Below are 24,863 nucleotides of genomic sequence, written 5' to 3'. Positions count from 1 at the left end.
TTATTATTATTATTATTATTATTAGATAGAATCCAAATAATTGCTGGCCCCAGGGATAACAACACAACCAATCCAGTAACAACAGGTTTGATCATTTCATGATAAGACATATGGGTCGGAGGGGGATTTAAATGAGCTTGGATCGGACTAGTTATTTTGCAGAATTTCAGACACTAGGACCAGCATTTGTGATGGTCAAAAAAAAAAAATCTCGGCTTGTTTCGAGACATTTCGGCCAAACCCAAATGGATGCTTGTTATAATGGAGCACGAGCATCGATCGGGGATGCATATTTCCATATTGAAGGCGCAGGGCATTTCCCTTCTTCGCTCAGCCCAACCCTGCCCTAGTCTGGCAGCGATGTGGCATCGCTGGGAGCGGGGTGGGTGGAAAACCGTATTGTGCTGTATTGTAACCCCCCCAGCCCTCGACCTACTGAGGGACTTCATATGAGAGAAGCCATTGATTTTTATTTTCTGAGGCAGAGGCGGTTGCAAGCGAGCTGGCGGTACAGTCCCCCAGAATTCCCTCCGCTCCGGTCCCCAGGGTGTTTTGTTCTGCAAAGCAAAAAATTGATTTTCCCCCCCTCCCCCCTGTTTTGATTGGCCCAAAATTGCCCCTTTCTCTCTCTTAACCCCCCTCCCGGTGCATGTCTTTTTCCATGATGTGGGGCGGAGGGAGCGACAGAGAGAAAATGGGCGAGGATGGGGGGCGGGTTGCGCATTTCTGGATGGGGTGACCCAATTCTTTGTGCAAACCTTTCCAGTATTCCCACAAGTGCACAGTTCCTTCGTTCAGACAATGGGGATCCTCTTCTTCTGGAGAAACCCAGAGTAAGCAAGCCAAGCCACATTTAGAAAAACAAGACCAACAAATCCCTAATCTTGGCCCAGAAACATCTGGGAGCTATGCATTATCAGTTTCTGATTGCTGCAAAATTTAGTGCCCAAAAAGGATGAAATACAGTGTGATATCAAAGGCTTTCATGGCCAGAATCACTGGGTTGCTCTGAGTTTTCCGGGCTGTATGGCCACATTCAAGAAGCATTCTCTCCTGACATTTCACCCTCGCTTCTTTCTGCTCATCAAGCCGTCACATTTTTCAGGGATAAAAGCTCTTATATAACCCTTTTTTCCTGGCCAAGGGATGGTCTTAAACACAAGAAACAATTGAATTCCTACAACTTTGCATTTTTGTAAGAGCAAGGCCAGGAAAAAGGAGATCACAGACAGAGATAACAAAAGGCAAAGTTGGCTATTGCTAGTCCACTCTATGGTTGGGAAAGCTTCACCCTTTGGATTTCTACCTGTTCCACGGTAATTAAAAACCAGAAGAATCTTTTTTGCTGTGAATTTTTCATGCCGTCTGGCCATGTTCCAGAAGCATTCTCTCCTGACGTTTCACCCACATCTATGGCAGGCATTCTCAAAGGTGGTCAGGTCTGTTGGAAACTATGAAAATTGGGTTTATATATCTGTTTTTCTAGTTTCCAACAGACTTCACAACCTCTGAGAATGCTTGCCATAAATGAGGGCAAAATATCAGGAGAACATGCTTCTGGAACATGGTCATACAGCCTGGAACACTCACAACAATATTTATTATATACTGTACAGTAGTTGTCATCATAAACTAGCATAACCAGACAAACTGAATCCTATCAATAATTTCTTCTTACCACCAATATTTCCATGTACAGTAGAGTCTCACTTATCCGGCACTCGCTTATCCAACGTTCTGGATTATCCAACACATTTTTGTAGTCAATATTTTCAATATATCATGATATTTTGGTGCTAAATTCGTAAATACTGTATTAATTTTTGCTCCCAAAGATGTGCTAGGTCTTATTTTCAGGGGATGTCTTATTTTTCCATGAAGAAGAATTCACATTTATTGTTGACCAAAAAAACCCGAAGATTTATTATATACTGCACAGTAGTTGTCATCATAAACCAGCATAACCAGACAAACTGTGAATCCTATCCAGAATTTCTTATTACTACCAATATTTCCATGTACAGTAGAGTCTCACTTATCCAACACTTGCTTATCCAACGTTCTGGATTATCCAACGCATTTTTATAGTCAATGTTTTCAAAACATTGTGATATTTTGGTGCTAAATTCGTAAATACAGTAATTACTACATGGCATTGCTGCGTATTGAACTACTTTTTCTGTCAAATTTGTTGTATACCATGATGTTTTGGTGCTTAATTTGTAAAATCATAACCTAATTTGGTGTTTAATAGGCTTCTCCCCAATCTCTCCTTGCTATCCAACATATTCGCTTATCCAACGTTCTGTCGGCCCGTTTACGTTGGATAAGCGAGACTCTACTGTAATAATAAGATCAGAGTGAAAGAATAAATGTATTATTAATAATAATAAAAATAGAGTAAAATAAATGTAATAGTAGCAAGAATAATAGAAAAAATAATAAATGTAATAATACCAATAATAATAGAGAAAAATATTAAATGTACCATATATTCTCGAGTATAAGCTGACCCAAATATAAGCCAACCAGGACCCTCACCCGAGTATAAGCCGAAGGGGGCTTTTTCAGTCTTAAAAAAAGGGCTGAAAAACTAGACTTATACTCAAGTATATACAGTACTAATCTGAATTTCCGTGCACCTCTGAGTCTTCCTTGATTAAGAAAAGCAGACGGTGATGGGCAACATGTGTGCATATATTTGACAAGATGCTGCCAAAAGGTCAATAGATAGCATGCATCACAAAATTATGTAGGGTTTATTCTTCTATCTTGAGGCTCACATATGAATGACCTCCAACCTTGCAGTCTTTGAAACTGGGTTTTAAAGTGAAACTGTTCAGCGAAGGATGAATGTAAATAATAAGGCACCCCTGCCCTAAATAGAACCGGGTTTCCCCGTATCCAGAAACGGGACTCCCCTTTTTGTTCCATCTCCTCGGCCCGGATCCCGGCCGGCAAGGGTTAACACGAAACTGGCTGTTCTTTGCAGAGAGCGTAGCTTGGATCTGATCAATATTTTCTATCAGCGTGCGGCCAAACTGGAGGGAGCAAAGGCAGGGAAAGAGGGGGGGACATGATCAACTCGGTCGGTCGGGGAAGAGCTGGGGAGGGAAGGAGGCAGATGGGAGCAGAAAGGCCGCCTGTCACGTTCCTGGGCCACAAGACCAAAGCCTTTCCAAAAAGGGGGGAAAAATAACCCTTACTATCATATTCACCATCATTATGAGTAGATGTTCAACCAGCCCTCTATAGCCACAGATGCCATGTCCACAAATCCCCCATCCACGGCTTGGAGATATTTGTAAAATTGCAAAAAAGCAAACCTCAATTGTTTGCTTTTCCTTTTATATAAGGAACGCCGTTGTATATAATGGGACCTGAGCATCCGTGGGTTTAGGGTCCGGGAAGCAAATCTCAGCAGATACCAACGGCATGACTGTTTTGCATTTCCTTCAGTTATTATTACAAATACAGTAGAGTCTCACTTATCCAAGCTAAACGGGCCGGCAGAAGCCTGGATAAGCGAATATCTTGGATAATAAGGAGGGATTAAGAAAAAGCCTATTAAACATCAAATTAGGTTATGATTTTACAAATTAAGCACCCAAACTTCATGTTATACAACAAATTTGACAGAAAAAGTAGTTCAATACGCAGTAATGTTATGTTGTAATTACTGTATTTACGAATTTAGCACCAAAATATCACGATATATTGAAAACCTTGACAACAAAAATGGCTTGGATTATCCAGAGGCTTGGATAAGCGAGGCTTGGATAAGTGAGACTCTACTGTAGTATTCTTATCAGTACAGTAAGTAAGTACAGTAGAGTCTCACTTATCCAACACTCGCTTATCCAACGTTCTGGATTAGCCAACGCATTTTTGTAGTCAATGTTTTCAATACATCGTGATATTTTGGTGCTAAATTCGCAAATGCAGTAATTACTACATAGCATTAATGTGTAATGAACTACTTTTTCTGTCAAATTTGTTGTATAACATGATGTTTTGGTGCTTAATTTGTAAAATCATAACTTAATTTGGTGTTTAATAGGCTTTTCCTTAATCTCTCCTTATTATCCAACATATTCGCTTATCCAACGTTCTGCCGGCCCATTTATGTTGGATAAGTGAGACTCTACTGTAGTATTCTTATCAGTACAGTAAGTAAGTAAGTAAAAGTTTATTTGTATACCGCCCTCTCTCCCAAAAGGGACACAGGGCGGTTTCCAATATAAAATCAGCATAAAACATGGTACAAAAAAACACCGAGAACACTATTAAACGCTATAAAAATACCAAAAAAAAAAAAGCCATAACAATTGACTAAGACAATCACATAAACAGAAGCAGTATAATCACTCAAATAACATATGAATCACAGAAGAAGGGGGGGGGAAAAAAGAGTAGAGTCACACTTATCCAAGCCTCGCTTATCCAAGCCTCTGGATGATCCAAGCCATTTTTGTAGTCAATGTTTTCAATACATCGTGATATTTTGGTGCTAAATTCGTAAATACAGTAATTACAACATAACATTACTGCGTATTGAACTATTTTTTCTGTCAAATTTGTTGTATAAAATGATGTTTTGGTGCTTAATTAGTAAAATCATAACCTAATTTGATGCTTAATAGGCTTTTCCTTAATCTCTCCTTATTATCCAAGATATTCGCTTATCCAAGCTTCTGCCGGCCCGTTTAGCTTGGATAAGTGAGACTCTACTGTAGTTCAATACACAGTAATGCTATGTAGTAATTACGAATTTAGCACCAAAATATCATGATGTATTGAAAACATTGACTACAAAAATGCATTGGATAATCCAGAACGTTGGACAAGTGAGACTCTACTGTAGTATTCTTATCAATAGTATTATTTAACCCAACCTTTTTTAATTTCTCTCCTACGAAATATGGATTTTAAAAATTTTCTCACTGGTTTTCTAAGCAAGTGCCATTATCATTTTTTTCTGCAATCAATATTGTCGACCAATGGAGAATGGGGTTGTGTGTTTTTGTATACAATTCATTATGACAAGGAGCCGTGGGTTAAACCAGACCTGAAGTTTGGGTTGCCAACCTGAAGGTTGCTGGTTCAAATCCATGAGACAGGGTGAGCTCCCATCTGTCAGCTCTAGCTTGCAGGGACATGAGAGAAGCCTCCCAGTAGGATGGTAACACATCAGGGCGTCCCTTGGGCAATGTCTCTGTAGACGGCCAATTCCCTCACACCAGAAGCAACTTGCAGTATGTTCTCAAGAAGGGTGAGCTCCCATCTGTCAGCTCTAGCTTGCGGGGACATGAGAGAAGCCTCCCAGTAGGATGGTAACACATCAGGGCGTCCCTTGGGCAATGTCTCTGTAGACGGCCAATTCCCTCACACCTGAAGCAACTTGCAGTATGTTGTTAAGAAAGGTGAGCTCCCATCTGTCAGCTCTAGCTTGCGGGGACATGAGAGAAACCTCCCAGCAGGATGGTAACATATCCGGGCGTCCCTTGGGCAATATCTCTGTAGACGGCCAATTCCCTCACACCAGAAGCGACTTGCAGTATGTTCTCAAGAAGGGTGAGCTCCCATCTGTCAGCTCTAGCTTGCAGGGACATAAGAGAAGCCTCCCAGTAAGATGGTAACACATCAGGGTGTCCCTTCGGCAATGTCTCTGTAGACGGCCAATTCCCTCACACCTGAAGCAACTTGCAGTATGTTGTTAAGAAAGGTGAGCTCCCATCTGTCAGCTCTAGCTTGCGGGGTCATGAGAGAAACCTCCCAGCAGGATGGTAACATATCCGGGCGTCCCTTGGGCAATATCTCTGTAGACGGCCAATTCCCTCACACCAGAAGCGACTTGCAGTATGTTCTCAAGTTGCTTCTGACATGATAAAAAAATCCATTATGACAGCATTGCGTCTAATTTTTTTCAATGTGTTCAGTATCCTTTATCCAAAAGACTTTGGACCAGAAGTGTTTTGGATTTGGATTCATTCACATTTTGGGATATATATACATTTTGCATATATGTACATAATCATATACCTTGGAAATTGGACCCAAGTCGAAAGGCAAAATTCATTGCTATTCAATATGTACCTTATACTGTATATATAACCTGATGGTGATTTCATACAGTATTTTAAAATAATTTTGTGCATACACTAGAGTTGTGTGCGGAATTAGTTTCTACCGTTTCTTTCATTTCTTCGGGAGTACGAAACGGGAAGTCCCTTCCCCGCATGAAAATCAGATCGACACAAAAGCAAGCTGGAGCCTGCTTTCGTCTGCAGCTGAGCGCCTCCCAGAACTTGCCTCCTTGCCTTGGAAAGAAAGTGCATGCGTGGCGTGCAGGCCCAGAAAGCATGTGAACCTGCCAGTACGTGCAGCTGAGCACCTCTTACTCTAGAGAAAGAGGCGCTCGGTTGCAGGCACTGGCAGGCGCATGTCCTTTCCGGGCCTCCATGCCACACACGCACTTTCCTTCCAAGGAGAGTTTGTGTGTGATGTGGTCTGCAGGCCTGGAAAGTGTTCACACACAGCCGAGTGCCAGTGCCTGCAGTCGAGCGCCTCTTACTTTAGAGTAAGAGGTGCTCGGCTGCAGGCACTGGCAGGCGCATGTCCTTTCTGGGCCTGCATGCCACACACGCACTTTCCTTCCAAGGAGAGTTTGTATGTGATGTGGTCTGCAGGCCTGGAAAATGTTCACACACAGCCGAGTGCCAGTGCCTGCAGCTGAACGCCTCTTACTTTAGAGTAAGTGGTGTTCGGCTGCAGGCACTGGCAGGCGCATGTTCTTTCCGGGCCTCCATGCCACACACGCACTTTCCTTCCAAGGAGAGTTTGTGTGTGACATGGTGTGCAGGCCTGAAAAGCGTTCGTGCCTGCAACCAAGTGCCTCTTACTCTGGAGTAAGAGGCATTCGGCTGCAGGCACTGGCAGACACGCACACTTTCTGGGCCTGCATACCACGTCACACACACATTCTCTTTCCAAGAAGAGTGCGTGTGTAGTGTGGCATGCAGGCAGGCATGGAAAGCACATGAACCTGCCAGTGCCTGCAGCCGAGTGCCTCCTCTAGAGTAGAAACAGCAGATAAGAAGCAGATTAAAGCGCATGCCGGGAAAAGGATCCTGGGCGGGTAGCCACCCCCATAATGGTCTGATAACAAACGGATCTTTCAGGGCCCCAAACTGAAAACAGATATCTGCCCTCCCAATATCGAGAGGCTCCCAAAAAACAAATTGGGGGCCTCACCGAAAGCCGGGACACGAAACAGGTCAAGGTTTACCATGAATGCACAACCCTAGCGTAAACTGAACCATCGGAAGGGAAAGGTGTCACTCTCTCAGCCATCCATGTGAGCAATTTTGGAGCATTTTAGATGTATATTTCCGGATAAGGGATGCGCTGTGATACTTGCACATCAAATAAAATCACTGAAGAGGGTTAAAATAGAAAATGTAACATGTACGAGTAACAATAAAAATGGTTCTTAAAAAATTTAGGTGAAAACCAAGCCTCCTGGGAAACACACACATGCATATACTCCAGCCAAGTCTGGAAATGAATAAATCTTCCCCAAGCTCTAGAAAAACAATCGCTACCACCAACTGTTTGCATCTCAAAAGGCTGCAACCACAGAAACCGATGCTAACAATCCACACCCAGCAGGTCACTCATTAAAAGCCAGCAGAAGTTTTTAAAAGTCTTTTCCGTCCAACAAAAGCCTGAAACGAAAGGCAACCTTTGTTTTGTGTCTTTCTGGGTGGCAAAAGAGGTTGCATTGGATGGCCTTTGTGGTCCCTTCCAACTCTAGGATTCTTCCTGCATAAGGAGGGAGAGATATGTACCCTTGTGGTGCCCATAGATGTTGTTTTCCAGGCTGGTTTTAAGAGAAATAAGCTGCATTCGGAGTGGGAATGTTGATCTTGACACAACATTGGAGTTGTGTGCAACTGTGTGCTAGTAAAAGTTGGTGCTAGTAAAAGGGAAGAATGCTCAAGAAAGGAAAGGCTGCATCAGTTTGCTTTTGCCAGAGTTGACTGGAAAAGGCAGGATGGACATTCTCTCCTTTTTAAAAATTATGATTACAGAACAAAAAACAGACCAACAACCCTGCAAGTAACCCAATATATAAAACGCTAGACAAAATACAGAGTCGCCAAACTGTCTCCCCGTCCACAACAACCAGACCAAACACTTATTCTTGATTTTAAAACCCACTTTGAGCCTCCTTGTGGAGAAAAAAATCAAGGTATAAATAATAATAATAATAATATTAATAATAACAACAACAACAACAACAACCAGTGCAGGTGGTCGCGGTGGTGATGGGCACATTGGGTGCCGTGCCAAAAGATCTCAGCCGGCATTTGGAAACAATAGACATTGACAAAATTACGATCTGCCAACTGCAAAAGGCCACCCTGCTGGGATCTGCGCGCATCATCCGAAAATACATCACACAGTCCTAGACACTTGGAAAGTGTCCGACTTGTGATTTTGTGATACGAAATCCAGCATATCTATCTTGTTTGCTGTGTCATAATAATAATAATAATAATAATAATAATAATAATAATAATAATAATAGGGCAATGTGTTGTTGAAAGCTTTCATGGCCGGAATTAATGGGTTAGCGTGAGTTTTCCGGGCTGTATTGCCACGTTCCAGTAGAATTCTTTCCTGACGTTTCGCCCACATCTGTGGCAGGCATCCTCAGCGGTTGTGAGGTTTGTTGGAAACTAGGCAAGTGGGGTCGATATATCTGTGGAAGGTCCAGGGTGAGAGAAAGAACTCTTGTCTGTTTGAGGAGAGTGTGAATGTTGCAATTGGCTACCTTGATTAGCATTGAATAGCCTTGCAACTTCAAAGCCTGGCTGCTTCCTGCCTGGGGGAATCCTTTGTTAGGAGGTGTGAGCTGGCCCTGATTGTTTCCTTTCTGGAATTCCCCTGTTTTTTTTACTGTTGTTTTTTTATTTACTGTAGCCAGATTTTGTTTATTTTCCATTGAAGTCAGCCATAGCAGAGCACTTGAAGAAGCAACCTGGACACAGCATATTATTTGAGAACACAGAAATGGTGGACCACTCTCACAACCACCATGTCAGACAACACAGAGAAGCCACTGAAATCCACAAGAAGTGTGTGGGCAAGCAGAAAGGAGGAAAGCATGCAAATGAACAAAATCTGGCTACCAGTATTTTAAAAAAACCCTCTAAATTCAGGATAGTAAACAAAGAGCAACACTCTGAAAACAGGGGAATTCTAGACAGGAAACAATCAGAGCCAACAAAGGATTCCCCCAGGCAGGAAGCAGCCAGGCCTTGAAGCTGCAAGGCTATTCAATGTATTGTTTTAATCTATTTCTGTAAACCGCTCTGAGCCAAACTGGGAGTAGCGGTATACAAGTCTAATAAATAAATAAATAAAATAAATAAATAATCAAGCTGCAACATTCACACTTGTCTCAGACAAGAGTTCTTTCTCTCACCCTGAACATTATTCCACAGATATATAAACCCCAGAATCACTGAGTTCCTGTGAGTTTTCTGGGTTGTATGGCCATGTTTCAGAAGCATTATCTCCTGACATTTTGCCCACACCTATGGCAGACATCCTCAGAGGTTGTGATGTCTGTTGGAAACTAAGAAAGTGGGGTTTAAATGTATGGTTTTTGAGTTTCCAACAGACTTCACAATCTCCGAGGATGGCTGCCATAGATGTGGGCAAAATGTCAGGAGAGAATGCTTCTGGAACATGGCCATACAGGCCGGAAAACTCACAGCAGTCCTGGATCTCTTTGTCTAAACTGTAAATCCGGGCACTGTGTAACATGGGAGTATTCTGGTTGAAATGATATGAGAACATCATAGCTGTGCCATGTGGAAGGGCCCAAACTTTCCTGGATATTTCCCCCCTTTCTCTGAGCCGCCTCCAAAAGTTTCCGCCACCAAACTGCTAATTAAAATAAAAGTCGTTTAGGAAGACGAGCGCGTGCATGGTTTTAACATGGGCCAATAAAATCTGAGCCCATTAAATGTTAATGGAGACCTGCCGCCAGGTTGCTTAATAACATCTGAGCGTTGCAAAATTACATCTTGTTCTAATATTATGAATTGGACCTCAGTGGCCGCGGCTGTTGTTTTCCTTCTTACCTTGGCTTTTTCCCTTTCCTGACATCAAATCTGGTTTCGTGCCCGCTCATTGCAGCTGCCAAGACGAAGAGCTGGGGAAATGTACAGAAAAGGTTGCCAACTGATTGAAAAGAAACACCAATCTGTATGCTCATCTGTTTTTAAATAGAGAGGAGCAGATTCAGGTTATGGTGGACCTCAGTTTAATGCTACGCATCTGACAGTTTGGGAATGTTTTATATGACCTGGATTTGACTTAAATTAGAAGGAATAAGTCAGTGGAATGGCTGGGGTTGCAAATTGGGTTATAGTTCCATTTCCTCCCACATTTAAACCCTGGAGAACATTATCATTTGCTGGTATGTACAACTGAGATAAATGCAAAGGAGATGGAGAGACTGAAAAATTTGGCAACCATATTCACACAAATATTACAACAAAGGAAATCTTTGTTAGGGACAATCCTGACTGATGTGTTGTCGAAGGCTTTTATGGCCAGAATCAATGGGTGGATGAGACTTTTCTAGGCTGTCTGGCCATGTTCTAGAAGCATTCTCTCCTGATGTTTCCCCTACATCTATGGCAGGCATCCTCAGAGGTTGTGAGGTCGGTTGGAAACTAGGCAAGTAGAGTTTATATATTTCTGGAATAATGTCCAGGGTGGGAGAAAGAACTCTTGTCTGTTGGAGGCAAGTGTCAATGTTGCAGTTGACAACCTTGATTGGCATTGAATAGCCTCGCAGCTTCAAAGCCTGGCTGCTTCCTGCTTGTGGGAAGATATTCACTGGCCCCGATGGTTTCCTGTCTGGAATTCCCCTGTCTTCTGAGTGTTGTTCTTTATTTACTGTCCTGATTTTAGAGTTAAAATCTAAAGGTTTTAGAGTTAAACTCTAAGGATTCACACAGGCAGGAAGCAGCCAGGCTTTGAAGCTGCAAGGCTATTCATGAAAATGAACAAAATCTGGCTACCAGTATTTAAAAAACTCTAAAATCAGGATAGTAAATAAAGAACAACACTCAGAAAACAGGGGAATTCCAGACAGGAAACAATTAGTGCCAGCTAATATCTCATAACAGAGGATTCCTCTCAGGTAGGAAGCAGCCAAGCTTTGAAGCCGCAAGGCTATTCATGAAAATGAACAAAATCTGGCTACCAGTACAGTAGAATCTCACTTATCCAAGCCTCGCTTATCCAAGCCTCTGGATAATCCAAGCCATTTTTGTCATCAATGTTTTCAATATATCGTGATATTTTGGTGTTAAATTTGTAAATACAGTAATTACTACATAGCATTACTGCGTATTGAATTACTTTTTCTGTCAAATTTGTTGTACAACATGATGTTTTGGTGCTTAATTTGTAAAATCATAACCTAATTTGATGTTTAATAGGCTTTTCCTTAATCTCTCCTTATTATCCAACATATTCACTTATCTAACGTTCTGCCGGCCCGTTTATGTTGGATAAGTGAGACTCTACTGTAATGATATAAAATATATTAATAGGATAATATAATAATAGGATATAATAATAATCTATATAGATATAAATGTACTGTTTATTTGTAGGACGGAGTAAACAAAAAAGCAACTGGATGAAATGACACCAAGTTTGGCTACAAAACACTTAACAACCCAAGAGGTGACCACCGCGTTTCAACAAAATTGGCTAGACGTGTCAGTGCTGACACGCGTGTCATAGGTTCGCCATCACTGCCTTAACCTTTACCTATAGTGGAGTGAGGATTTGAACCCTGGTCCCGTCCCCATGAGTCTCTCCCAAATGGCTTCTTAAAAGGCTGCAAGGAACACCTTGCCAAGTGGAGAAGTTGGCAATAGGCTCCCAATGTGATACCTTTTTTAGAAATGGAAGAATACTAGCTGTGCCCGACCACGCGTTGCTGTGGCGAAGTCTGGTGGTATGGGAAATAAAGTATTGAGGAACTGGTGGTAGTTAAGGTAAAGGGTCAAGGTTTTCCCCTTATATTAAGTCCATTATAAATGGGTTATATAGCTGTGTGGAAGGGCCTTGAGTCTACACTGCCATATAATCCAGTTAAAATCAGATAATCTGTATCTTATAGGCAGTGTAGAAGAGGCCTAAGTGAGGCCTAACTCTGCCTGTCCCCTGGGCTGAGTGGGTTGCTAGGAGACCCAGTGGGCGGAGCTTAGCCTTCTAACTGGCAGCAATTGGATAAAAACAATTATTCCTCTCCCTCTAATTAGGACTTAATTTTTCTTTTCTTTTTGTTGAATGAACGTAGAGGCATGGATGAGGGGTTGTGCTACCAAGTTTAGTGTTTCTGGGATGTGTAGTTTTGTTGTTTTGTACTAGGTCGAAATTTCATTACCCTTTTATATATATAGATAAATATCCCAAGTACAGGCACCTTTTCTTTCCTTTGGACGCCAGGGCGAGTGAAGGGCAAATCCCCGGTGCCAGTGGTTCTTGGAGGATGCCAGTAAGTGTGCGGAGAAGCAACCAGGAAGCTGTGTATGGCTCACTCGGGACACAGAAGAGGGTTTCTTTGCTGGGGAAAGGTAGAATACGGGACAGGCGAGGGCAACGTCTGGAAGGCAAGGAAGGAGACAGAAGATCTCAGTCACCAGAGCTATTGATTTGGCATTAAATTTCCTTTCTTCCAGCCCCACAAACTCTCCCCTTCACTCTCCTGGCCGTGAAGTTAAATGCATAAAAGCAAAAGTGCCAGGCAGACCTGGGCTCTAAAGTCATCCCCAGGCTAAAATAGCAAACCTCTTTCCTTCTCTCCTTTCTTCCCCCCCTGCTCTCGCTCTCTTTCTTTCTTTCTTTCCTTATTTCCAGTTTACAACAACACACATGGACAAGTTCCAAATGAGCAAAAACAATCAAAAGCAATAAAAGTTAAACCAGAGAAGGCAAATTAAAACAAATAGAAACCGAGCACGTTATGCGTTTACACCGTAGAATTAATGCAATTTTGACACAGTGTTGTCATTTGGTGATGCACCAGTGTTCCTTGTAAAACGATGGCCTCGTCTACACTGCCATATAAAGTCCAGATTGAAACAAATCCAGTGTAATCCCACTCACAGAGTCGCTGGACACCTTGTTGTTGACTTTTGCTCCAATTACTACATCTAAAGCCCCATCAACACTGTCATGTAAAATCCAAATTATCTGTTTTGAACTGGATAATATGGCAGTGTAGACTAATATAAAACAGTTCAATTAATATAATATAATCCAGCTCAATCATATGGAAACCCAGGGGATATAGGCCCCATCTACACTGCCATATAAAATCCAGATTATCTGCTTTGAACTGGATAATATGGCAGTGTAGACTAATATAATCCAGCTCAATTCCATGGAAACCCAGGAGATATAGGCCCCATCTACACTGCCATATAAAATCCAGAATATCTGCTTTGAACTGGATTATATAGCAGTGTAGACTAATATAAGACAGTTCAATTAATATAATATAACCCAGCTCAATCGTATGGAAACCCAGGAGATATAGGCCCCATCTACACTGCCATATAAAATCCAGATTATCTACTTTGAACTGGATAATATGGCAGCGTAGACCAGACAGGAGCTCACCCCATTTCGCGGATTCGAACCACCAACCTTTAGGTTAGCATTTCAGCCAGCACAAGAGTTTGCTAATTCATGTTTGGTTTTAAATTATGTTTTACTATGTTTTGCTACTATTTTAGTATTTTATTATATTACTGTGTATAATTGTGTTTTTACCTTGACCTATTTTATCTGCTGATGATGTGTATTACGTATGTATTTTATTTCAGTTTGTTGTAATTAACTGGGCTTGGCCCCATGTGAGCCACCCTGAGTCCCTTTGGGGAGATGGAGGCGGGGTACAAAATAAAATTATTATTATTATTATTATTATTATTATTATTATTATTTATTATATGACACAGCAAACAAGATAGACATGCTGGATTTCGTATCACAAAATCACAAGTTGAACACTTCCCAAGTGTCTAGGACTGTGTCATGTATTATTATTATTATTATTATTATTATTATTATTATTATTATTATTAACCCATTGCGCCACTGCAGCTCACATTAGGCATCATGACTAGAGTTGATGGGAGTTGTGATACAGCATAATCTGCAAGCCTGAAGTTTGTTCGGTTTAGTCAGGAGAGTGGGGTTTGAATTTAGATCCAAGGCTTGTGGATATGATGCCTGACTTAAAAATGTCCTTTCCCCTTTCCTCAACCTCAGAGACACAAGTGCCATTGGGTTACAGATCCCATTATCCCCAGTCCACATGGCAACTAATCAAAAAGGTGGGGAATTGTCATTCAATAACATTTGGGGACCCAAACTGGGTAAAAACTAAAGAGTACCGACCCCTAAGTTAAAAAAATATGCTGTCGAAGGCTTTCATGGCCGGGATCACAGGGTTGTTGTGTGTTTCCCGGGCTGTATGGCCATGTTCCAGGAGTATTATCTCCTGATGTTTCTCCTACATATACCTCACAACCTCTGAAGATGCCTGCCATAGATGTGGGTGAAACGCCAGGAGAGAATACTTCTGAAACATGGACAGACAGGCCGGGAAACACACAACAACCCTCTTAAAAAAATAGTTGGTCTTTTATCTCCATGGATTCAACAGCCCTTTGAAGGCATCCCTGATCCACAGTATGGATTTTATTTCTCCTTGGTGCCCAGATTTTTGACCAAGATGAGAGTTTACCAACCGTTTTAGGTTTTTTTTTATGGTTTCCTTTCCTTTGGGGTATGTATGGGACATTTCATTTTTTTCTGCCACTTACGCAGAAAAATGGAATGCAAAGATACAGAATGGGGGACGATGCCTGGCTCGACAGTAGTACGTGTGAAAAGGATCTTGGAGTCCTCACGGACAACAAGTTAAACATGAGCCAACAATGTGATGCGGCTGCTAAAAAAGCCAATGGAATTTTGGCCTGAATCAATAGGAGTCTAGTGTCTAGATCCAGGGAAATCATGCTGCCCCTCTATTCCGCCTTGGTCAGGCCTCACCTGGAATCGCAGTGTCCAATTCTGGGCACTGCAACTTAAGGGAGGCCCGGGCTGTGGCACAGGCGGGAGAGCAAGCCAGTGCAATTAACTGCAATGAATCACTCTGACCAGGAGGTCATGAGTTTGAGCCCCGCTCAGAGCCTATGTTTGTTTGTCTTTGTTCTATGTTAAAAGGCATTGAATGTTTGCCTATATGTGTAATGTGATCCGCCCTGAGTCCCCTTCGGGGTGAGAAGGGCGGAATATAAATGCTGTAAATAAATAAATAAATAAATGTTGACAAGATGGAAAATGTCCAGAGGAGAGCGACTAAAATGATCAAGGGCCTGGAGAACAAGTTCTATGAGGAGCGGCTTAAAGAGCTGGGCATGTTTAGCCTGTAGAAGAGAAGGCTTAGAGCAGACATGATGTATAAATATGAGGTGAAGTCATAGGGAGGAGGGAACAAGCTTGTTTTCTGCTGCCTTGGAGACTAGGACACGGAACGATGGCTTTAAACTACAGGAAAGGAGATTTCACCTGAACGTTAGGAAGAACTTCCTCGTTGTGAGAGCTGTTCAGCAGTGGAACTCTCTGCCCTGGACTGTGGTGGAGGCTCCTTCTTTAGAGGCTTTGAAGCAGAGGCTGGATGGCCATCTGTCAGGGGTGCTTTGAATGCGATTTCCTGCTTCTTGGCAGAATGGGGTTGGACTGAATGGCCCGTGAGGTCTCTTCCAACTCTGTGATTCTATGATTCTGTGTGATGTGCCTGGCTGACTTGTGTCTTTTCCCCCCTCTTCTTCTCGCCCCTCGCCAGCCTGCAAAAGGAAAGAGCAAGATCAAAGCAAGGCCGACAGAAACCACGTCCCTAAGCGCCACCGGCTGGTCTTCACCGACATCCAGCGCCGCACCCTCCATGCCATCTTCCACGAAAACCAGCGGCCTTCCAAAGACCTTCAAATCACCATCGCCCAGCAGCTGGGCTTGGAGCTCTCCACCGTGAGCAACTTCTTCATGAACGCTCGGCGACGGAGCCTGGACAAATGGATGGAGGAAGGGCGCTCTCCATCAACGGGGCACGGCGCCAACGCCTCCTCGGCCGTCTCCTGTCCCAAAGCATAACCGGCGGTGCCGCAACCCTTTCCCTCTGGCTCTCCTTCGATACCAAAGATGGCGGGACGTTCCATCACGAGGCCGCTTGGCCAACTTGGCCAGAGACGGCCAACTGCGTTGCTTGGCCAAGCAACCAAGATGGTGAAATGGCTCTAAACAAAAGGCCAAGGAGCTTTGGCTGAGTAGCCATAAGGACGAGGACGGGACACATCACTTGGCCAAACAGCCATAGACCAAACGTGGCCAAAACCAAAACCTTGGTCCAAGGGTGAGGGAGGTTTTGTTTCCCTTTGGATTGAACCCCAAACCCACTGCCAAGACTTTGAGGAGGGCTACGCTGAAAGAATGGAGGGGAAAGAGGGGAGGAAAGGGGTCACCTCTCCTCTTGGAAGAAGAGGAATGGCTGTCCAGAGTCAAGAACTTGGTTTGCTTCTTTGTTCCCCTTTGCCACCCCTTCTGTGTTTTGTTCCTTTCGGGGAGGCAATGCCATCTAGCGGTTCCAGGCAGGCACAGGGAGCGGGAAAGAAACCGAGCAAAGGGTCAGAAGGGATGCTTTCCTTCTGCTTATGGGGTCGAGGAAAAGGGGGGAAAGGAGTGAAGTGTCTTCCTTTCCGCCCTGGAAAGGACAATCAAGATTCTGTATCCAAAGAGCTACATGCCAAAAAATAACAAGGCCAAGAAGATGGGTTGAAATGCATTCCTTCTCCGTGGTACCGGAATGATCAAAACCTCCCTCATTATTACATTTATATCCCACCTGCTTTCCATTATTTTCCAGTGCTGTGAAATAGGCCAGGCTTTGCACCAAGGGTCAAACTTTTTAACCACAATCCTTCAGACTGTTGAGGGGCCGAATACTCATTTGAAAAAAGACTACAAACCAATTCCTATGCACACTGCACAAGACTTATTTTTAGTGCAAGAAAACGCCAACAACAACAATGAAGGAACAATACAATACAGTAGAGTCTCACTTATCCAACATAAACGGGCCGGCAGAACGTTGGATAAACGAATATGTTGGATAATAAGGAGAGATTAAGGAAAAGCTTATTACACATCAAATTAGGTTATCTATATACAGTAGAGTCTCACTTATCCAAGCTAAACGGGCCGGCAGAACGTTGGATAAGAGAATATGTTGGATAATAAGGAGGGATTAAGGAAAAGCCTATTAAACATCAAATTAGGTTATCTATATACAGTAGAGTCTCACTTATCCAAGCTAAACGGGCCGGCAGAACGTTGGATAAGCGAATATGTTGGATAATAAGGAGGGATTAAGGAAAAGCCTATTACACATCAAATTAGGTTATCTATATACAGTAGAGTCTCACTTATCCAAGCTAAACGGGCCGGCACAACGTTGGATAAGAGAATATGTTGGATAATAAGGAGGGATTAAGGAAAAGCCTATTAAACATCAAATTAGGTTATGATTTTATAAATTAAGCACCAAAACATCATGTTATACAACAAATTTGACAGAAAATGTAGTTCAATACGCAGTAATATTATGTTGTAATTACTGTATTTACGAATTTAGCACCAAAATATCATGATATATTGAAAACATTGACTACAAAAATGGCTTGGATTATCCAGAGGCTTGGATAAGCGAGGCTTGGATAAGTGAGACTCTACTGTATTTATAGTGCAAGAAAACCCCAACAACAACAATGAAAGAGTAATACAATACAGTAGAGTCTCACTTATCCAACATAAACGGGCCGGCAGAACGTTGGATAAGCGAATATGTTGGATAATAAGGAGAGATTAAGGAAAAGCCTATTACACTTCAAAATAGGTTATGATTTTACAAATGAAGCTCCAAAACATCATGTTATACAACAAATTTGACAGAAAAAGTAGTTCATTACACATTAATGCTATGTAGTAATTACTGTATTTACGAATTTAGCACCAAAATATCATGATATATTGAAAACATTGACTACAAAAATGCGTTGGATAATCCAGAATGTTGGATAAGTGAGACTCTCCTGTATTGTGGAACAGGTAGAAATCCAAAGGGTGAATCTTTCCCAACCACAGAGTGGACTAGCAATAGCCAACTTTGCCTTTTGTTATCTCTGTCTGTGATCTCTTTTTTCCTGGCCTTGCTCTTACAAAAATTCAAAGTTGTAGGAATTCAATTGTTTCTTGTGTTTAAGACCATCCCTTGGCCAGGAAAAAGGGGTTATATAAGAGCTTTTATCCCTGAAAAATGTGACGGCTTGATGAGCAGAAAGAAGCGAGGCTTTTAAGATAAAGGACTCCAGTAGCAACTTTGAAAGTAAATGAGAAATAGATATTCCTAATTTAAGTTTTCCTGGACTTTACCTGGTGGCAGGGACTGAAGTCCACAACATTTGTAGTAGGATTTTATTTTTCCCTACTGTAGTGGTTCCTAACTAATGTTGGAGAGTGGTCCTGGTCAAAAAAAGGTTGGGAACCACTGCTCTACTGGATTCTTTATCTCCTTCTAACAAGGAGATAAGGGCTATCTAAAGGCTGTGAAGATCTTAACTTCAAACCATGTCTAGAGAGAGAACCTTTGGAGATTTTATGGCTAAATTTATTCAGCCCTTGAGGCTGAGAGAGTGTGCCTTGCGCAAGGTCACCTAATTCGTTTCACGGCCAAGTTGTTGTTGTCCACGGTTCAAAATGTAGCTTCAATCCCTCTGCCTCCAAACCAGAATATCTGGTTCTGTTCTGTTGTTATTTATACTTTTCTTTTTTGTGCTTTAGGCCCTTTCTTAGCTGCCTCTTTAAGGTCAAGGGTTAGACTATAAAAAATGACAAACCAGGATGTCAAACGGAGACCAAAGATATTGCCTTTAAAATTGGTTCTTTCATGCCCTCCTTTCCCACATTTTCAAGCTTTTTGGAATATCCCAGTTTCTCTTTGTTCCTCCATCTTTGTCCTCAGCTTCCTTCCATTGCTGTAAACGGGGTTCAAAATGATAAAAATAATTTGCATTGTTAATTCAATAGTACAGGATAGGACGAGGAGTTCTTTCAACCCTCCGAAGGCTTGAAAAAATGACAATGGTTGGGTATTTTGAAAAAAAAAACTGCTTCTTTGCCATGGCTTGCCGAGGGCACCAAAGCAGCCCGATTTGAACCCGCTTCCCTCTCCTGCCGTAACCGCTGCCTCCTCTTTCCCCTCTGTCCCCGTTGGGTGTTCCTGCTAAACCAAATTTGTTGCAATCGCCGGAAAAAAAAAAGAAAAAAAGAAACTTCTACCTCACTTTGTCTCTTGCACCAAAAGAAAAAGAAAAAAAAAGATACCAAAGATGATTCTTTCGTTCCGTTTCGCCCAGGAAGTCTTTTTGTGCGTCCGTGTGGGTGGGCATGTGGGCCAGGATGCGTGGGTGGGTGGATGTGTCCCGTCGTAATATATCTATATTTCTATATATTTTTTGCATGGCTTCTCAAAAAGTACTCTGTTTTGTGTCCGAACCCTCAGCTTGCTCTGGGCAGAGAGAAAGAGAGAGACAGGGCTGCCTCGCTCTGGCGGAAGGCCCCACGTCTAATTTGCCACAACAAAAACCACTCCTGACCCTTTTCTCCTTGGTCTTTCCTACCATCAGGTTCCTAATAATATGCACTTTAGTGATTATGGCACAGGGTTAGAAGCAAGAATACAATTCCTCACTGTTTTTCTTCTCAACAGAAGCATCAAATCAATTTGGCAGCTTTCTTCTTGGATTGCTGTGAGTTTTCCAGGCTGTCTGGCCATGTTCCAGAAGCATTCTCTCCAGATGTTTCGGCCATGTCTGTGGCAGGCATCCTCAGAGGTTGTGAAATCTGTTGGAATCCAGGCAAGTGTGGAAGGTCCAGGGTGGGAGAAATAACTCTTGTCTGTTTGAGGCAAGTGTGAATGTTGCAATCAGCCAGCTTGATTAGCATTGAATGGCCTTGCAGCTTCAAGGCCTGACTGCTTCCTGCACAGGGGAATCCTTTGTTGGGAGGTGTTAGCTCGCCATGATTGTTTCCTGTATGGAATTCCAGTTTTTTGTTTTTTTTACTCCCAACAAGACTTTGAAGCTGCAATGCTAATTCAATGCTAATCAACATTCACACTTGCCTCCATCAGACAAGGAAGTCGTAACTAAGTAACTTTATTTTTCTACCCTGCCACCATCTCCTGACAGGGACTCGGGGTGGTTAACACAGGACAAAACCCCGAAAAGAAAACAAATACAGTAGAGTCTCACTTATCCAAGCTAAATGGGCCGGCAGAAGCTTGGATAAGCGAATATCTTGGATAATAAGGAGGGATTAAGAAAAAGCCTATTAAACATCAAATTAGGTTATGATTTTATAAATTAAACACCAAAACCTCATGTTATACAACAAATTTGAGAGAAAAGGTAGTTCAATACGCAGTAATGTTATGTTGTGATTACTGTATTTATGAATTTAGCACCAAAATATCACTATTGAAAACATTGACTACAAAAATGGCTTGGATTATCCAGAGGCTTGGATAAGTGAGACTCTACTGTACAACAATTTAAGACATATTACAATAAATAAAACACGGTAAAATCAGCATTATAAAAACAATACATTACATAGATCATAAAAACTCATTAAAAGCATAAAATGAGAGAGTCAAATTACAGTGAAATGAGCCAAGTACAAAAAAGGTCAAGAGTACTTTCTCCCACCCTGGACATTCCACAGATATAATAACCCCACTTGTCTAGATTCCAACACCTCCCAACCTTTGAGGATTCCTGCCATAGATGTGGGCAAAACATCAGGAGACAGTGCTTCTGGAACATGGGCAGACATCCCGGAAAACTCACAGCAACCCAATCAACTTACTCCTTGCTTATGAGGATGTTTGCTATTTTTAAAATGAACACAGCCTCCAGTGGCTGAACTGATGTTTCAGCCCCTCATTATATGCTAAAACATGGTTTTGTGCTGCCAGATATAAAAAATCTTCTCCTTCCCTCCTGATGAACAATTGAGTTGAACCCAAAATTGGCAATTGCCTGAAATGTGCTACCTGGGATCTCAACTTAGATTTCTAGTCATAGATGTGTTGAGAAAGCCCAATTTTATAAGGGCAAAGCTCACGTGCTTTTCGTAACTCCAAGTCCTTCAAAACGACTTTTTAAAGTTGATCTTATGATGCTGGTGATCCTTTCCGATCAATAGGGGATCCCTGTTATCTCACCGTTGTGCAAATGTCTGGCCAGGACCTTTCCTCACCAGACAACCTCCTCCTTCCTGGCGTTTCTTATGGGATTCGATAGACAAGGCCCATATTCTGGCACGACAGGCCATACAAACTGCATTTAAGGTGCGGCAAAGAGAGACAGAGAACAGTTAGCTTCAGTGGAACAAGATGCCAGTATCAGTTCTGATACATTGCACAGTTATAGCACTACAATCCCTGCCATATACCTCTGCCATAGAATCCAGGGATTTGTAGCTTTGTACAGAAAACATGGGAAAGGATCTGTGCAAAACATTTACCATGACTTATTGTTAATTTTATTTTTTGTCCTGCCTTTCCCCCAATATAGGGACTCAAGGCAGCTCCAAAAGCTTTAGTTTGTACCCAGTCCAATTTCAGTAGAATTATTATTATTATTATTATTATTATTATTATTATTATTATTATTTATACTCAGTACCACGCTTCATCTCTCCTGAAGGAAACTCAAAGCGGCTTACAATTAAAAGTAGATCCATGGAACCAACAACTGAACTGTGTAAAAATGCCCTATATAAATCAATTTATTGTTAGTTGCAGATTAACAATAGGGTTCCGGCTGGTGTGTTCCAAGAATTGATGTTTGACTTGTTGGATGGAATCACTGGGTTGCTGTGAGTTTTCCGGGCTGTATGGCCATGTTCCAGAAGCATTCTCTCCTGACGTTTCGCCCACATCTACGGCAGGCATTCTCAAAGGTTGGGAGGTCTGTTGGAAACTAGGCAAGTGGGGTTTAATATATGTGGAATGATGTCCAGGGTGGGAGAAAGAAAGATCTCTTGTCTGTTGGAGGCAAGTGTGAATGTTGCCATTGGCCAGCTTGATTGGCATTGAATAGTCTTGCAGCTTCAAAGCCTGGCTGCTTCCTGCCTGGGGAAATCCTTAGTTGGATTCCCAATAAAAGGTCCAGCTAACACTTCCCATTCATGTCGGTAAAATATCAGGAGAGAATGCTTCTGGAACAAGGCCATAGTAAAGATAAAAGTTTTCCCCTGACATTAAGTCTAGTTGTGTCCGACTCTGGGGGTTGGTGCTCATCTCCATTTCTAAGCCAAAGAGCCGGCGTTGTCCGTAGACACCTCCAAGGTCATGTGGCTGGCATGACTGCATGAAGCGCCGTTACCTTCCTGCCAGAGCAGTACCTATTGATCTACTCACATTTACATGTTTTCTAACTACTAGGTTGGCAGAAACTGGGGCTAACAGCGGGTGCTCACCCCGCTCACTGGATTTGAACCTCCGACCTTTCGGACAGCAAGTTCAGCAGCTCAGCAGTTTAACCCACTGCGCCATTGGGGATCCCTGGAACATGGCCATACAGCCCGGAAAACTCACAGCAACCCAACTGATGTTTGACTGCCACTTATTCTATGCTTATTGGGTGAAACCATGTAGAGCAAGTAGTGGCTGCTCTGATATTTCTGGGAATAAGTCAGTCTATTCCCTCCTAACCCATTTATTCTACAGACGCATTTCTTTTTTGCGTTTTCTTTGCCAAACTCTCTCTTCATCAATCAATATCTTAAATACAGGCCTTTGGAAATGCCTTTCTCAAAGCTGAGGATCTGAGGGTTTCAAAGCTAACATTGCAGTCTCCCATATAAAAAATCATAAGAGTAGCATCTTCCAAAAAACTCCAACAATTGCCTCCGTTCAAATGGGGAAAATTGTTGCTTTAATATAAGCACGATGTGTCTCTTTTAAAATGGAAAATTGCTCCTTTGGCTTTCAACAATAATAATAATAATAATAATAATAATAATAATAATAATAATAATGCTTTATTTCTATCCCACCACCATCTCACCAAAGGGACTTGAAGGGCAGAATAGTTTGAAGGGCAGAAAGAAAAAGGCAACTCTTTCCAGGCAAAATAAAGCTTTACCTAAAGAAATCTCAGCATCAGGTTGGCCCTTAAGAGGCACAAAAATCAAACTTTAACCACAACTGCCTCTCCCATCGTTCCTTCTTCCCTCTGTCCTTTTTCTCTTCCCTTCTGACCGGTGTAAGCTGAGTAGTGTGGTCATGTTTTTAATCAAAGCAGTGCATTACTATATATTAATAAATTGAATGTTTCTTCTTTGTTTGTCAATTGTGCTATAACTTAAAAAAAAGAAAACCAAAGTCCTTTTTTTTTTGCCTGTAAAGAAAATGAAAAAAAAAAAGCTGTACATTTTATACCAAAGGGTTTTTCCCCCCTTTTTCCTTCTCGGATACCTCATCCTGTACCTGTTTGTGGTGAAATGTTATTCACAAAAAAGTAAACGTCCTTAATCGAAACGCAACAGAGTTCTTTCTATTTGATGGGGAGGGATTGCTTGGGTTGGGGTGCCACTTTGGTTGGTAAAAAGGAACACTTGGTAAAACATCAGATTGGTCTTTGAAGGATGTCATATCCCTAAAGAAAAGCAGACAACCGGTTTAAGAATCAAGGTGCGTAAGAATCAAGATGTGTCACCTGTTCCAGCCTTAGCTGTCCCATTGCCACTCTTTTTTTGGATTTGTCAAAAATCATTTGGAAATCATAACATGCTCCAATTGTAAATGTTTTCGCTTACCTTTTACTGGCTTCTGAATTTAAAAAGAGTAAACTGCTGAACAGTGGGTTGGATTCATGTCACAGCCATCCCTCCACATTTGCTGGTTAAAGCATTCCCGTGTTATTAGCAGATTACTGTATTTGCTGCAGCTGCTGCCCTATGCACAACTGGAAAAAAGTGTTATCTCTAAGCATGTTTAGGTTTTCCAGTATGATTCTATGGTCTTCTATGGTCAGCTTCTGGCAGACGTTGGCCACAGAAGTGCACTGTGGAACTTGAGAGGTGTTCTCTAAGGTAAAAGAAAAAGCTGGTTTGCATTTTTTTTCTATTTTTATGGAGACCTTGAGCTCGAATCCTTGCGAATGCTGAGGACCAACTGAACAAGAAAAGATTCCACTTAAATATTAGGACAAAATGTTGAATAGTGCAATGGATCACCTCAAAGGTTGGTGAAGTCTCCTCCTTCAGAGGCCTTTAAATAGAAACTGGATGGGCATCTTTCAGGAGTGCTCAGTTGCATACTCTGGTATGACAAAAGGCTGGTACTTTTGATTAACTATATGATTCCAAAAAGGGCATATCTGCCTCTCATAATGGTTGAACAAAAGCTCTGAGAAGCCTTAGGTGCTCTTACTGCCTATTTACAGGGAAAACCAGCATATTCCTAATCCATCTAAAACACAAATGTGTGCTTTTCATCACAAGAACATCTTGAGCTCTGAGGATTACCTGGAAAGAAATTCCACTGGAGCATTGCAGTATACCAAAATACCTGGGAGTCACTCTGGACTGTGCTCTGATTTACAAGAAGAACTGCTTGGATATCA

The 24,863-nt window shown here is 42.0% G+C and overlaps 1 protein-coding gene across 1 annotated transcript in view; it reads left to right on the top strand.

Annotated features, from left to right (window-relative positions):
- LOC100561530 (hepatocyte nuclear factor 6) overlaps positions 1-23,781 on the top strand; it is a 38,709-nt gene extending 14,928 nt beyond the window's left edge. The window contains exon 2 of the mRNA XM_016998508.2: positions 15,962-23,781. Within this exon, the coding sequence (XP_016853997.2) occupies positions 15,962-16,266 (305 nt within the window). The 3' untranslated portion in view covers positions 16,267-23,781. The remainder of the gene's footprint in view (positions 1-15,961) is intronic.
- Positions 23,782-24,863: the final 1,082 nt, after the last annotated feature.

Source organism: Anolis carolinensis, unplaced genomic scaffold (assembly GCF_035594765.1).
Source record: "Anolis carolinensis isolate JA03-04 unplaced genomic scaffold, rAnoCar3.1.pri scaffold_14, whole genome shotgun sequence".
Classification (NCBI taxonomy): domain Eukaryota; kingdom Metazoa; phylum Chordata; class Lepidosauria; order Squamata; family Dactyloidae; genus Anolis; species Anolis carolinensis.
The sequence above is the reverse complement of the archived record's forward strand: the minus strand, read 5'-3'. Positions and strand labels throughout refer to the sequence as shown.